The 15,225-nt window shown below is 56.3% G+C and overlaps 1 protein-coding gene across 10 annotated transcripts in view; it reads left to right on the plus strand.

The window, feature by feature from the left end:
- ANK1 (ankyrin 1) overlaps nt 1–15,225 on the plus strand; it is a 116,131-nt gene that overhangs the window by 60,434 nt on the left and 40,472 nt on the right. For 9 of the 10 annotated variants that reach the window (XM_073325379.2, XM_073325377.2, XM_073325378.2 and 6 more), the window contains exons 2-4: nt 2,293–2,394; nt 11,540–11,638; nt 13,895–13,993. In XM_073325379.2, coding sequence (XP_073181480.1) covers nt 2,293–2,394; nt 11,540–11,638; nt 13,895–13,993 — 300 coding nt within the window. Of the gene's footprint in view, nt 1–1,010; nt 1,116–2,292; nt 2,395–11,539; nt 11,639–13,894; nt 13,994–15,225 lie in introns of those variants that run through there. The other variant, XM_073325376.2, reaches the window with a different exon arrangement.

Here is a 15,225-nt window from a genome sequence, read left to right on the forward strand (position 1 = left end):
ACAATGAAAAAGCATTCAGTGTTTTACAAGAAGACTTTTAATAAAAAATAGAAGTAAATAGAAATAAAGAAATCCCCCCTGTAAAATCAGGATGGTAGATATCTTACAGGGTAATTAGATTCAAAAACATAGAGAACCCCTCTAGGCAAAACCTTAAGTTACAAAAAAGATACACAGACAGAAATAATTATTCTATTCAGCACAATTCTTTTCTCAGCCATTTAAAGAAATCATAATCTAACACATACCTAGCTAGATTACTTACTAAAAGTTCTAAGACTCCATTCCTGTTCTGTCCCTGGCCAAGACGACTACAGACAGACACAGACCCTTTGTTTCTCTCCCTCCTCCCAGCTTTTGAAAGTATCTTGTCTCCTCATTGGTCATTTTGGTCAGGTGCCAGCGAGGTTACCTTTAGCTTCTTAACCCTTTACAGGTGAGAGGAGCTTTCCCCTGGCCAGGAGGGATTTCAAAGGGGTTTACCCTTCCCTTTATATTTATGACACGGCCAGTCTGGCCTGTCTACAGCATAAGCTCTTTAGGGCAGGGACTGTCTCACTGTGTATCTGTGCAGAGCCCAGACCCCTGGGTGCTGCCATAATACGCACCCTAATGCACACAGGCAGTTCTAGTATTGAGGGAAGCCGCCAAGTGTGGTCTGGGGATGGGATAAGCCAAGGGTTTGACCTGCTAACCAGCTCTCTTGTCTTTCCCTCATGTTAGCTAATACACCTCTCTTCCAAATGCTGACACGGCAGCAAGCCGCAGCCCCATGTGTGCACTCCTAGGGGGTTCTGGTCAGAGGCTCGGGGTCTGCATCAGTGTGCGAAGCGCTTCTCCCTGCCCTGTGCTCTGTTGCCTCCTGCTTTATGACCCGTGACCATATTAGCATCACCCTGCACAGGAAGTGCAAGGTTAATAATAGCCCAAGTGTCTCAGTTAGCCATGTCTCACCAGGGGCTCTGCCTGCTTTGCTTCCTGAGGGGCACTACGTTGCTGCTCAGGCTGGGGGCCAAGGCCAGAGGCTGCATCCCAGACAAGCACACAGAGCTGGGAGAGGGCCCCGCAGAGCCAAGCAGGACCAATAGCGGCTGGAAATGGTTCTGGATAAACTGGTGAGATTTCTGGTGTGGAGAAGGAGGGCTCCGTAGCAAGCTTGGGTTCATTGTAGATTCGCGGCACTTTTATTTCAAGGGATTTTTAATTGATTTCCATGCCAAGAATGGAGAAATAGGTCATGTCCCGCCCACACTGACTTTTCCTGGCCAGGGGAACAGGACCCTGGGCCAGACAGATGTGCCCAGCTGTGGGCAGGGCTATGGCTGGGTTATAAACTCTGTAGCTGTGGAAAGCCTGGCTGTGTGACTACCTTCTCCATCTCTCCCCAGCTGCTTTGTGTCAGGCCAGCCTTGGGAGCCTCACCCAGGAAGTGGCCAGGGACCACGTCCCTCATGGTGCCCCATCATCCATTCCCTCCCCTCCTGGTCCCAGTGCAGCCGCCACTGCTGGGAGGTGCAGCCCCGAGCAAGCTGCTGGAGCTCCGCTATCTGGTGCTGGTTCTTTAACTCCCTCACACCAAGATTGTGATGATGGTGGATTGTTTTCACTGCAGTAGCACCCCAGGCCCTCTTTCTGCTACATGCACAAACACACTGGGCGTGACAGAGCTCTCCTCCCATCCCTTCCATTGACCTGATGCAATCCCCGCCCAGCACAGCAAGGGGGAGCCTGCCCTGCTGGCAGGGGCCGGGAGGGGAAGCTGGTGCTGGGACAGGCACAGTGGAGGGTTTGAATGGGGCATTGCATGCATGTTGTTGCAGCACTGAGAGCCCTGCTCCCTTTTCTTGCACATCCAGTGGCCGGCTCAGGGCTTTCAGCGCCGGTAAGAGCCAGGCGGGGTGAGAGCACTGGGGAAGGAAGCCGTTTCCCTTGTGTTCCTGAGCTGGGTCTGCATATAAATGGCAGCTTTGCTGCACGGCATTTCAGAGACAGCTCCTTCTGCTTCAGCACAGACCCCCCAGCCAGGCTCCAGCACTGAAAAGGCCGCCTGCTAGCGACAGTTCCCTGTGCTGGTGTGGGACGGGGACAGCAGGAATTGGGGGGATGGGGTGATTGAGCCCACTGTTGTTGCAAGGTCCCTGCTAGGTCCCCTGGAGCTGGCTGGTGCCACTTGTTCCCTACAGCATGTGCCCAGTGCTAGGAATGACTCATGCCCCTAGCCCTGCAATGGGCACCCTGGGCTGGTTGGAGCCAGGGTATATGCTGACTCATGTGCTCTCTTTTCTCTCCCAGGCCGATGCTGCAACCAGCTTTCTGAGGGCTGCGAGATCCGGGAACCTGGACAAAGCCTTGGAACACCTGAGGAATGGGGTAGATATTAACACCTGCAATCAGGTAGGTTAAGGTCACTAGGATTCTGGTACCAGCCCCTGAGGTCCTATAATAATGTGCCCTCTTAGCCCATGTATGACCGCCCCAGAGTGGGGGTGTTTGCTGGGTAGCAAGGGGAGCGAACTGGTAGGCAGGGAGCGTGGCTGGCGGCTCCCCTGAAGGGTGTGAGGAGTTGAGGCCGCTGGGTGGGCGCAGAGTGCTTGTCACAGGATAGAGGGCAGATCAGCAGTGGCGGGTGCAGTCTGTGGGCCTGGAGGCCCTTCCTCAAGGCCTTTTATGGACCTCCCCCACCCCCAGCATTTGGTCCCCTGGCTCTCAGCAGCAGTAGATGAAGGTGGAGAGGGGTGTTACCAGAATGCCAGGCCCTTAGGGCTCCCTGGAGGTGCTGGGCTGGCGGAGCCGCTCACACTGCCAGGCCCGGCTCCTCTGTCCAGGCAGTGAGAGCTGCAGTCTCCAGAGGGATTGTCAACAACAGCTGGGCATCTGCCAAAGAGCAGGGCCAGGGCTGAGCAGGGGGAGGGGGAGGGGGAGGGGGCGGGATGGCCCAGGCTGCAGTGGGTGCTCTCAGAGGAGGCTGGGCTAGAGGGGGGTGAGCTCTGACGCACAGACTCTGCTGTATGTACGCCTGCTTCGTGCTGAGCCCCAGAGCCGCCCCGTTCATGCTCACCACTCCCGTTGGTCCAGCCACTGCGGCTACGGGAGCAGGGGCCTGTAGCAGGTTGCCCCTGACAGCGGCTGGAGGGTGCATGTACAGCGCTGCTGTGCCCTGGCTCCAGCGAGCCCCTGGGAGCACATCAAAGGCCATGCTCTGCTCCCAGTGACCCTGGGGGAACGCCATTGACTGCAGGGGGTAATTCTTGTCACTGAGAGCCCAGCCCAGCCTCAGCCCAGCCCCAGCTCTCTGTAACAGAGTTTGCTCCTAAGGGGGAGCAGGCATCTGCTGTCTCTCCCGGCTTGGAGAGAACTCCTCCGCTCCCAGCGTCCGGCTCTGGGCTGGGCCCCTGCAGCACCTTTGCTGACCGGCATCCAGCAAGTGCAGGGGCGGTATGTGGCCACTGGAAGGTTAGAGGAAGCATCGCTGTGGGCAGAGGAAGGCGAAAGTTGTAATGTCTCTGTCGCAGCTGGATGAGCCACTGTTCTCTTCGGACTGTCAGACACATACACGGCTCATGCAAATGTACACGCTCCCGGCAGTTGTGTGTTTGTGTGTGGTGCTAGGGAGGTGCGTGTGTATGTGTGTGCATGGTGCTGTGTGTGGGTGTGTGCGTGGCGCTGCGTGTGTATGTGTGTGCGCTGTGTGAATGGTGCTCTGTGTGTGTGGGTGTGTATGGCGCTGCGTGTGTGTGTATGTGTAGCGCTGGGTGTGCGGTGCTGTGTGTTTGTGTGTATGGCACTGTGTGTGCGGTGCTGTGTGTGTTTGTGTGTTTGGCACTGTGTGTGTGTGTGTGTGTAGCGCTGGGTGTGCGGTGCTGTGTGTGTGTGTATGGTGCTGCGTGTGTGTGTGCTGTGTGTGTTTGTGCGTGTGGCGCTGCGTGTGTGTGTATGTGTAGCGCTGGGTGTGCGGTGCTGTGTGTGTTTGTGTGTTTGGCACTGTGTGTGTGTGTGTGTGTAGCGCTGGGTGTGCGGTGCTGTGTGTGTGTGTGTGTTTGGCACTGTGTGTGTGTGTGTGTGTAGCGCTGGGTGTGCGGTGCTGTGTGTGTGTGTGTATGGTGCTGCGTGTGTGGTGCTGTGTGTGTTTGTGCGTGTGGCGCTGTGGGTGTGTGTATGTGTAGCGCTGGGTGTGCGGTGCTGTGTGTGTTTGTGTGTATGGTGCTGCGTGTGTGGTGCTGTGTGTGTTTGTGCGTGTGGCGCTGTGGGTGTGTGTATGTGTAGCGCTGGGTGTGCGGTGCTGTGTGTGTTTGTGTGTATGGTGCTGCGTGTGTGGTGCTGTGTGTGTTTGTGCGTGTGGCGCTGTGGGTGTGTGTATGTGTAGCGCTGGGTGTGCGGTGCTGTGTGTGTGTGTATGGTGCTGCGTGTGTGGTGCTGTGTGTGTTTGTGTGTTTGGCACTGTGGGTGTGTGTATGTGTAGCGCTGGGTGTGCGGTGCTGTGTGTGTGTGTGTGTTTGGCACTGTGGGTGTGTGTATGTGTAGCGCTGGGTGTGCGGTGCTGTGTGTGTTTGTGTGTATGGTGCTGCGTGTGTGGTGCTGTGTGTGTTTGTGCGTGTGGCGCTGTGGGTGTGTGTATGTGTAGCGCTGGGTGTGCGGTGCGTGTGTGTGTTTGTGTGTTTGGCACTGTGTGTGTGTGTGTGTGTAGCGCTGGGTGTGCGGTGCTGTGTGTGTTTGTGTGTATGGTGCTGCGTGTGTGGTGCTGTGTGTGTTTGTGCGTGTGGCGCTGTGGGTGTGTGTATGTGTAGCGCTGGGTGTGCGGTGCGTGTGTGTGTTTGTGTGTTTGGCACTGTGTGTGTGTGTGTGTGTAGCGCTGGGTGTGCGGTGCTGTGTGTGTTTGTGTGTATGGTGCTGCGTGTGTGGTGCTGTGTGTGTTTGTGCGTGTGGCGCTGTGGGTGTGTGTATGTGTAGCGCTGGGTGTGCGGTGCTGTGTGTGTTTGTGTGTATGGTGCTGCGTGTGTGGTGCTGTGTGTGTTTGCGTGGGGGGTGGGGCTGTCTGGGTTCAGCAGAGTCCACGGTGCCCTCACATGGGGTTTCGGGATCCTGCCATGCAGTCACCTGGTTGCAGCTTCTTCAGCTGGGCCGAGGTCTGGGGCTCTGGCTGCTCCCATGTGCCTGTCCCTGCCACGGGCCCCAGCTGTGCCTGAGACCTGTCCCTGTGGCTGCTGTTTGAAGGCAGCTGCCAGGCGGTCCTGCTCAGCGCTTGTCTGATCCAGTGCCCTGCACGGGAGGCTGCTGCAGTGTGTCTGGTAGCCAGAGTCCAGGGTGGTGCTGGCTTGACAGCAGCCAATGATCACAGGAGCCCAAACCAATTCAGGGAATATAAGGAACCGGGGGGGGGGGGAGCAGGGGAGGCAGATTCTCACTGGGAAAGTGCTAAAAGGCTGGGGGCAGGGGCAGAAGGAGGTGAGAGCAATGTGCTCTCAAGCCAACAGTATCTGGAGGGAGCCCCACTCGTGTCCCAGTCCCAGGGGAGTTTCCTAAGCCAGCAAAGAGAAGGCCAGAAACCAGGCTCCTTGGTGGTAATGGCTGTATCCTGGCTGATGAAGGGGCCAGGCTGGAACTGTGAGTCACGTTCTTTTCCTATGCGTTCTGGAGCTCTCCCCCAGTGCAGCACAGTGTCGCTGGATGCAAAGGGAAGCTGGGATCTGTTAGTTCTGCCTGCTCTGTGCTCAGCTTTGGGCATCCCCAAGGCTGGGGGGTAGCAGGTGAGAGTGAGCTGAGGGGGCTGTGGCTACTTCCAAGGTGTGAGAAGTCATGAATAGAGGGTGACTTGAACCATGCTGCTACTTCACCTTTGAGAATAACTGAAAGCTCCTGAGGAGACCTGAGAATGTGCCCAGCCCCACCGCTTTATTCCCAGAGAGAAGGAATGCTGGAGTCTGGAGGAGGCTGTGCAGAGAGCAGAGCTCGCGCGGCTGGTTCTGGACGGCCCTTTCCTAGCACGGTGGGGGATGCAGGTTCCCATCAGCCAGAGTCTCCGTTCAGCGATGTGCAGGGAGCCCTGCCAAGCCTGCTGCTGGTGAGATGCTGTAGTGCCTGGACTGGGAGGACCTGGGAGCGTGTGACTGCGGCAGTCAGGAGCCTCCGTCAGTGATGTCTTCAAACTGGTTCCTGTTTGCTTTGTGCCATCTTGCTGTGGTTAGATGGCACCTTTGGGTTTCCCTCCTGGGGAATATCAGACCTGTGGGAAAGGTCCAACCTCACATGTCCTGTATATAATAAAGGGGATATATGTGGTCAGACCTATCCCACAGGCCCTGTATTCTTACACAAAAGCAGAGACCTTAACATGCCATCTGATCTTCATCCCCATCCTTCTGATTCCATCATCATCGTCGGCACCAGTACCAGCATCTTCACTGTGCATCTCCTTCCTCCACGTGTCTGTCCGATTCCTGGACACTTCACTGCCCTCGCTTTCAGTTCAAGACCTGAGAACAGGCAAAGCCCGTTGCTGCCAGCTTCCTGGTCAATAGGAGCTAGCATTACCTGCTGCCCTCCTGCCATCTGGGCTGTCCAGGTGTGCAGCCAGGTCAATCTCCTAATCTGTAACCTCGCCCAGGCCCTGTACCTCGCTCCCTGCGGAGAGCAAAGCCCCATCTTTCATGTTTTCGGAATGGTTGAGTGTACTGTGCATGCAGCCACTGGCCAGAGTATTTCTGGGCAGCGTTCTCAGCAGTTAGGTGTGGGAACAGGATGCCTTTCCGATTAGGTCACTGCATAGGCTCTGGTCCTCCAGATTGGTTTGGGTCAAATGCTCGAACAGACTGCGTTGTTCTCGAGGCTTGAATACAGCCTCATCACTCTGGGGCCGGAGAATAATGATTTTTCACAGGTTTCCCAGCATCTGAGAGGATATAAACTGGCCATCGGGAAGTTTAGACAAAGGTTTCTAACCATCAGAGGAGTGAAGTTCTGGAATAGCCTTCCAAGGGAAGCAGTGGGGGCAAAAGACCTATCTGGCTTCAAGATTAAGCTCGATAAGTTTATGGAGGAGATGGTATGATGGGATAACATGATTCTGGCAATTAATTGATCTTTAAATATTCATGGTAAATAGGCCCAATGGCCTGTGATGGGATGTTAGATGGGGTGGGATCTGAGTTACTACAGAGAATTCTTTCCTGGATATCTGGCTGGTGAATCTTGCCCACATGCTCAGGGTTCACCTGATCACCATATTTGGGGTCGGGAAGGAATTTTCCTCCAGGGCAGATTGGAAGAGGCCCTGGGGGTTTTTCGCCTTCCTCTGTAGCATGGGGCACGGGTCACTTGCTGGAGGATTCTCTGCACCTTGAAGTCTTAAAACCATGATTTGAGGACTTCAATAGCTCAGACATAGGTGAGAGGATTATCGCAGGAGTGGGTGGGTGAGATTCTGTGGCCTGCGTTGTGCAGGAGGTCAGACTAGATGATCATAATGGTCCCTTCTGACCTCGATATCTATGACTCTATGAATCTATATTTACTGACCCTGAACGTGACAGGATGTGTGTGTTACAGAGAGAGAATCTGAGTGTGTTTATCGCCATGTGTGTGTGTTACAGAGTGCCTATGTGTCTATGTTCATGTGTCTGGTATGCAATCATTCCACAAAGTGTGTCTATAGCCATGTGCTGTGTGGGTGTGTGTGTTAGTTAGTTACAGAGTGAATGTGTCTATGGCCATGTGTGTGTTACAGAACCTGCTTTCACTGCACAATATCCGTCTCTCCATTTCAGCTTGTTTTCTAGGAGCTTTGTGTCCTCCCAGGCTAGGTGCATTTCCGCTTGGCATGATGCCTCCTCCCTCATGGGATCTGAAAGTCTTTTGAGTCAATTTTCAGCAGATGTGTGTGGATTTGTAGGTTTTACTCTGGTACGATTGGGGCTGTCTCCAGAGATCAACAGAAGAATATTTTACAAGGAATAAATTCATCTCTTGGCTCTGGTACTTTGCAAGGGGCTTTTCTAGCAGGAGATAGAAGGAAAGACTCTGTAGTAAAATTACTCAACCATGAGGGGTTTTTTAAGTTGAATGTTAGTGTTGAGTGTTTCCCGGAAGCTGGATGGAGCTGGAACCCCAGGGATGCTGCTGGGAGCCCTTCCTTGTGTCTCCCACGCAAGCCGGATTTCAGTGGAGACAAATCAATGCCCTAAAGTGACCTTTTACTGCTTTAGAGAAGCACCAGTAGACAGCCAGCACGTGTGATGCACCAGGCAGGAGTGTGTCCCCACAGGGGATGCTCACAGCTCAGATGGTCTCCACACACCCAGCTGCAGGAACAAGGAAGCACCCACGTGCGGGAGGCATTCTCTGGGGGCAGAAGTCCCGGTTGAAACGGCCTAGGAGGGTTTAAGCCCCTCCCTACCCGCCACCCCAGCCCTGTTGGTCACCCCTGGGATACTGAACTGGGCACCAGAAATAAGAGCAGAAGCTGCCTCAGTGGCCTCTCGGGTGCTGACTGTGCTGACAGCTGGATGTGGTGAAATGCTAGCTGCATACCGAGGCTGTGTGTAGGAGAGATGCCAAACCAAGCACTAGTAGAAATGTCCATGGGGGGTTTGTTTTATTGATGACACAGTTTCCTGGAGTGTGTGCAGCTTAACAGCTGCACAGTCTCCTCCTGACCCTGCACTCCTCACTACCAGTGAAGACAATGGAAGCTGTAGCTGAGTGAGAGCAGCATGCTTGGGCCCTCCCTGTGCAGCTTGCAAAGCAAGGAAGAAACCAGCAGCTTGTTTGGGTTTTGGCCTCTCCTTGCAGAGTTTGCAGCCCCAGTAGTGCAGCGCTGCGGGGAGGTGGGGTGGGGGTGCATGGGAACCACAAGGCAAGGTTGGCTCGAAATGGGCTCAGCTGAGTGAAGGGCAGAACAAACTGTATCAAAGGGGAAGGTGAATGAGCTGCACATCGTGTCGGGCGCTGCAGGGTAACAGAGACGTGTAAAAGTCATTTGCCATTGGACATAGGCCTCTGCAACTAGTTCTTCTGCTGATAAAAAAATGACCTAATATTTGCACCTAATGTTTCGTACAGTAACTTCAGTGAAAAATGTTCCCCTGGGGCATTTCCTCTAATACCTGGTGGGTTTTGTGTGCCTGTGTCTGGAGCCAAGGTTAAAGGCAGCTGCTGTTTCTGGTACGATCGGTGGCCCAGACAGAGTGCCAAGATACATTTTAAGTTTTTATTTAAATGATGCTGAATGTTAAGGCTTCTGCAGACTTGTCCTACCCGGCTGGTCCGATGCAGCTCAGTCCTGATGTGCAGCCCCCGGCTAGCCGAGCTGTGGGCCCGTGCCACCCACCTTCGCTCTGCCAATGCACTGTAACGCTGACCTGCAACACCTAATGCTGGGTCCTTTTCAGCAGCGGCAGGAGGTCATTCCCCGTTGTGTGCTGTGGGGACTGAGCTGAGCCCATTGTATTAATGTCATTGTGCCAGGGTGGGAATTTGCCAGGACCGCCGAAGTGAGCAGATAAGCCCTGGGCAGGGAGAGCTGCATTGTGGCAGAGTCGTTCTCTTTCTCACAGAGCTGCTGATGGCTCTCACAGAGCTGCTGATGGCGTTCATTGAGCCCCCTCACGGTGCCCACGGCTCCCAAGTAAGCTCCAGCACCATGCACTAAGTCAGCCTTTGTCACGGAGTCCCTGGGCGATGCTCTGGAACTGCTCCCTACGGAGCCAGGCAGGACTCTGGGGAAGTCTCCTTTCTGGGAGCAGACTGACTGCAGGACACACAGCTCACACAGCTTCCACCTTCCTGGGTCTGACCTCGGAGCCTTCAGCCTCCTCTGCCCCTCCATGTGCTTCCCACAGCGAGTCCGCCCAGGCGGGCTCCTGGGGCAGCCAGAGGGTCCTGCCCCCCAACTCTGCAGTCAGATGTGACTCTTAGCCAGCCAGAAAAACAGGTTTATTAGATGACAGGAACATGGTCTAACACAGAGCTTGTAGGTACAGAGAACAGGACCGCTCAGCCGGGTCCGTTTTGGAGGGCAATGAGCCAGAAAACCACGTCTGCACTTCACTCCTCGTCCCCAGCCAGCCCCCAACTGACTCACTCTCCGCCCCCCTCCTCCTCTGGGCTTTTTCCCTTTCCCCAGGCCAGGAGGTCACCGGATTCCTTTGTTCTCCAACCCTTTAGCTCTCACCTTGCAGGGGGGAAGGGCCCAGGCCATCAGTTGCCAGGAGACAGAGTGTCGGCCATTTAAGTACACTGGCCCTTTGCTCTGCAACAATTACACGCCCTTATTCCACCACCTAGAGACTTAAGAAATGCATAGGGGAAACTGAGGCACCCATACGGTGTTCAGAGGAAACATTAAGAACAGTCCCACTTCGTCACAGCCTTCATCCTCCAGTGCAAGGTGCAGGGAGAAGACTGCATCAGCAGCTGCTGTGTGGTGCCTCGGCATCGGGCTCTGACAGCAGGGCAAACACTCCCACTGCTTCCCCAGCAGGTACCTGCTGCAGCATCAGCCCTTGGCCTGCCTTGTAAAGACACCTGCTGGGAAGGGGCTCTGGGCAGGGCTCCTCCCAGCTGAGGCTTTGGAGCCCACAGCTCTGGGTCCAGTGTACTGGGAGTGGGTTGGGGTTTGTCCTGTGCCTAGCCCGAGGGTTCCTGGTCTCTGAGCAGGGCCTCTGGGTGCTGCTGCTGTGCTGATACTAAGAGCGAATGCCTGGAGGAGTGGAGCATTGTGCTGGCAAAGGGAAAACAGTCGAGGCGCATGTGTTCACCCTGCAGCAGCCAGTGGCATCCCAGACGCCAGGGGCCGGGGGAACCTGACGGGCAGCAGGGTGTGTGTGAGCAGAACAGGCAGCCGTGCGCTGTGCTACTCAGAGCAGCACCACAAGGTGTTCGTCCCAATTGGGGTGGTGGGTGTCGCTGGGAGTCCCGGTGTTGGCTTGGCTGGTGGGGTTTTGTGCTAAACCTAGCAGCCTGCTGTGCAGAGCATTGGCACTGGGGCATTGCTGGAAGAACGATGCTGGGGGTGGTGATGCTGCTGCCAGATGCTGGTGGGTTTGTCTGGCACAGGAGCTCTGTGGGTGGGCAGATGGCGGGCACCAAAACACCAGGTGCCAGCGGATTCCCCCTGCTCCGTCTGGATGCTGATGTGAGCTGATCTCCTGAGGCAGCAGCTCCTCACAGGGGTTTATCGCTCTGGGATTCTGATGTCCCTGCTTAGAGAGGAGCATTTTGCAGGGAGAGTGAACTGGCTGGACACCAGCAACTGCTGAATCATAGTCCCAGCTCTGAGGCCTCGAGCAAGTTACACCTGCCTCTGTTTCCCCATCTGTATCACAGGGCAGCGAGATTGATCTGCATTGGGTTTGGGGTTGCTGATCTAAAGGCTCAATGCTGTTAGCAGCTGGTGGCCCAGGGCTTCGCTCTGCTCTGTGCAGCCTCGTGAGCTTTGTGTTTGCAGCCCTGGCTCCATGGCAGTGGGGTTCCCCTCTGCTGCCCACAGCTTCCACAAGTGTGTTCCCCAACCTGGCTAACCAGCCCGTCACTCCGCTCTTTCCAGAACGGGCTGAACGCCCTGCATCTGGCCTCCAAGGAAGGCCACGTGAAGATGGTGGCTGAGCTGCTGCACAAGGAAATCGTTTTAGAAACAACAACCAAGGTAAGGGCTGGCACGGGCAGGAAATGGGGGCTCAGCACATCCTTTGCCCACATTGTACCCAGGAGAGGCTGGGCTTGTAGCAATGGCACTGGGCTGATGCGCAGGAGATTTGGGTTCTGTTTCTGTCTCTGCCACAGCCTCTCTCTGCAGCCTTGGGCAGGTTCCTTCCCCTCTCTGCTCTATAAACTGGGGTGGGTGAAACTGACCTGCCTCCCGGAGCGCAGGTGCCTTCTCCATGTCTTGTGTAAAGCAAAATGGGACTCCCAGTTGGATGACAGGGCTAGAGGAATCATAGAATCATAGAAGATTAGGATTGGAAGAGACCTCAGGAGGTCATCTAGTCCAATCCCCTGCTCAAAGCAGGACCATGGAGACATCCCTGGGTGAGTAGCTGCAAAGAAATCCAGGCCTGGGTTCAGAGCCTGCCAGGGGAGCACAGGGGGAGAACCCACTCCAGGAGCAGTGAGGGGCTTTCTGATGCTGGGAAAGAGGAGACCACGTCACTGCGCATCCAGGAGAAGGGCAGCAGCAGGTACCTAACCTGTGAGAGCTTCCTCCTGTCCATATCTCCTATCCCAGGTCCAGCAGAACCCCACAGTCCCTTCCTCCCAGCCCTGGGCTGAGCTGCTCAGGCCCAGCATGGTCCCTGTTGCCCCGAGGGAGCTCCCTGCAGTCGTAGTTCAATAATGTGTCATTGTCACCTTGCCTCACCTGAAAGTCACCGCTGAGGAGAGCAGTGCTCACTCGTGACAGGCGGGACAAAGGCTTTAGCGAACAGGCTGATGAATGAGCAACCTCCAGCACAATCTGTGTCTGCATCTCCCTGCCGGCGCGTTCCCAGCACTTCTGGGCTAGGAGGGTGCTGACATCCGTGGCGTGAGACCCCAAAGGGGATGCAGCAAAGCCTGGCGATGGATCGGCTAAGCTCCTGCTCCCCCCTGCTAGGGCTCTGGCTGTTGAGGCCCGTTGAGCCTGACTCAGGGTTTTCTGGCTGCACTGCCATTGATTTAATGGGGAATACAAAATCCTCCTCCTCCTTGTGCTGAAAAAAAGGGTGTGGGCCAACCATCCTGTGCGTGCTGCACGGAGCTGCAGGGCCATCCATGGGGCACAGTGGGTTCAGGAGCATCCGCTCCCAAGGGGGCCAGGCCCTGCTCTCCCCTCCCTACCCCAGCGCTGTGGGGCTGGGCCCTGCCTGCTCCTGTACTCGCTCCTAGCCACGGCGGCTGGCTCTGTCCACTGACTTGCCTTTCCTCTGTCACTAGTGGCCAGCTGGTGAGCTGGCTCCAGTCACTTGTTCTCTCGTTTATTGTCTCCCTTTCTCTGCTCCTTGCCCTCCCTGCACTGCCTTCGTCCCTTCCTGCGTTGTCTGACCCCCGTCACACCTTTGCCTCTTGGCTCTTGTGTCCCACTCCCCTGCTGCGGCCTTGCTCCCACACGATCCCTGTTTCCCCTGGCTGGCCAGGTGCCAGTCGGCCTGGTCCAGCGGGGCCCCTCTCGCTGGCCCAGGGACTCAGGCAGCTTGTGGCTCTGCAGAGCTGCTCACAGAGCAGATGCAGTCAGGGCAGCAGGAGCAGCTGGGGGCATAGGGAGAGCAGCCTGCCGGGTGAGTTAGCAGGGGGACAGCCCTGATCTCAGGCAAACCCAGCTCAGCAAGGGGCACCTGAGATGGGCGTTCAGCAGCCCCCTGTCCCACACTGATCTTCCCCAGGAAGCAGGGTCTCCACAGCCGCCTGCACACAGTGAATCCTTCCCAGTCATCCCCTACGCACCTCTCCAGCATGGAAACAACCACCAGCCCACGTGGCCCCAGCATGGCCTCCTGGCTCCCAGGACCAGGGACACAGAGACATACACACTTCGTCCCTCTCCCTGGTACAGAGTCCGTGCCCATGGCTAGTGCACACAGCCTTCCTGTGTGCACGCTGGGTTTGCCTACCCTGGAGTGCTTGTTTGCTAACTAACTCTCTGTGCCCTCCCTTGGGACATGTGTGGAAATGCCATGGCTTGTCTGCACATGGGGTCTGCAGGTGTTGGTTAGGTGTCAGCTAGGGCATGTTGAATTACACATTTCCGTGAGTGCAGACTTGGCCTGTGCGGACAGGGTGCACGCTCCCCAATAGCTCGCAACCTCTAACACCAGCTCCAAGCACACCTGCCTGGCTTCCCCATGCACAGCCACCCTCCGACCCTGACCCGTATGCTGCAGGCTGCTCTGTGGCGTGCCCTGACTCACCCTGTCCTGCTGTGTTTCAGAAGGGAAACACGGCTCTGCACATCGCGGCCCTGGCAGGACAGGAGGACGTGGTCCGGGAGCTGGTGAACTATGGGGCAAACGTCAACGCACAGTCGCAGGTAAAACATGCTGTCTGGAACCGGGTCTGGGTGTTAAACAGCCCCCAGGCAGGTCCGCGGGCTCCTAGCTGGGGTGCCCTGACAGTGCTGAGCAGCCATGCCCCAGAGCCCGCCTGCGTCCCAGCTCCACAGTGCTGACGGCCACTCCTTGGCTGGCTTTTCTCTTCCCATTTTCCTTTGAGCCATTTGGGCAAGCCTTGTTCCTGAGCAGACACGGCGCCTCTGTCCGGCTGGGGAGGGTTAGAAATGTCATGGCAGGGGGACACAACCACGCTACCAGTGGTGGACTGCAGCTGCTGCTCTCCTGGAGGGTCAGTAAGAGCTGGAGAGAGAGAGAGAGAGAGAGAGGGTAGAAAGGAGGAAAGTGAAACATCCAGGGCCAGGTTTCTGAGGGCTCAGCACCCAACTCTGTGGCCACAGGTACTCAGCCTCCAGCGTACACCCAGCATGCTGAGCGCAGCTCGAACTCGGCCCCCAATGACTAGGGGCGGGGATGGGGAAAGCATGTTACCACACTTCATGCACAGAACGGCCCAGGAACTGGGTATGTGACAGGGAGATGGTATCCATTTGATCGCCTCCCTGTCACTGGTCACCTGTCTGGCGAGGCAGTGAGCCCTGCAGGGCAATAGTATAACTTGGCTGTGTCTGCACAGTGCCCAGCACAACAGGGCCCCATCTGGAGCTGCTGGGTGTTACTGGGGTGTGGATATTTACTAGCACTAGCGAATAGAGACGCTTTCCCGTCTTGTACCGACCAAGCTCTTGACCCTTTGTTCTCCTCAGAGATCCTATGGCACTTTCTGAAGAGCAGGGGTGTTACCCCTGCCAGGTTTCCTGGGACAGTCCCAGCATCCATTCTGCCCCCCAAATGCCACTGGGGTTTCACTCCTCCTCCCACCCCTGCTGTGTTTCGCCATGTGGGGTGGGGGTTGCTGCAGGTGTGCAGGGAGCTCTGGGTCCTACAGGGTGAGGAGCAGTCCGTGATGGTGTCACGGAGTCCCCGGGCGATGCTCTGGAACTGCTCCCTACGCAGCCAGGCAGGACTCTGGGGAAGTCTCCTCTCGGGGAGCAGCCTGTCTGCAGGACACACAGCTCACCTGGCTTCCACCTTCCTGGGTCTGACCTTGGAGCATTCAGCCTCCTCTGCCCCTCTGTTCGCGTCCCGCAGCAAGTCCACCCAGGCAGGGTCCTGGGGCAGCCAGAGGGTCCTGCCCCCCAACTCCACAGTC

Source organism: Lepidochelys kempii, chromosome 26 (assembly GCF_965140285.1).
Source record: "Lepidochelys kempii isolate rLepKem1 chromosome 26, rLepKem1.hap1, whole genome shotgun sequence".
Lineage (NCBI taxonomy): Eukaryota > Metazoa > Chordata > Testudines > Cheloniidae > Lepidochelys > Lepidochelys kempii.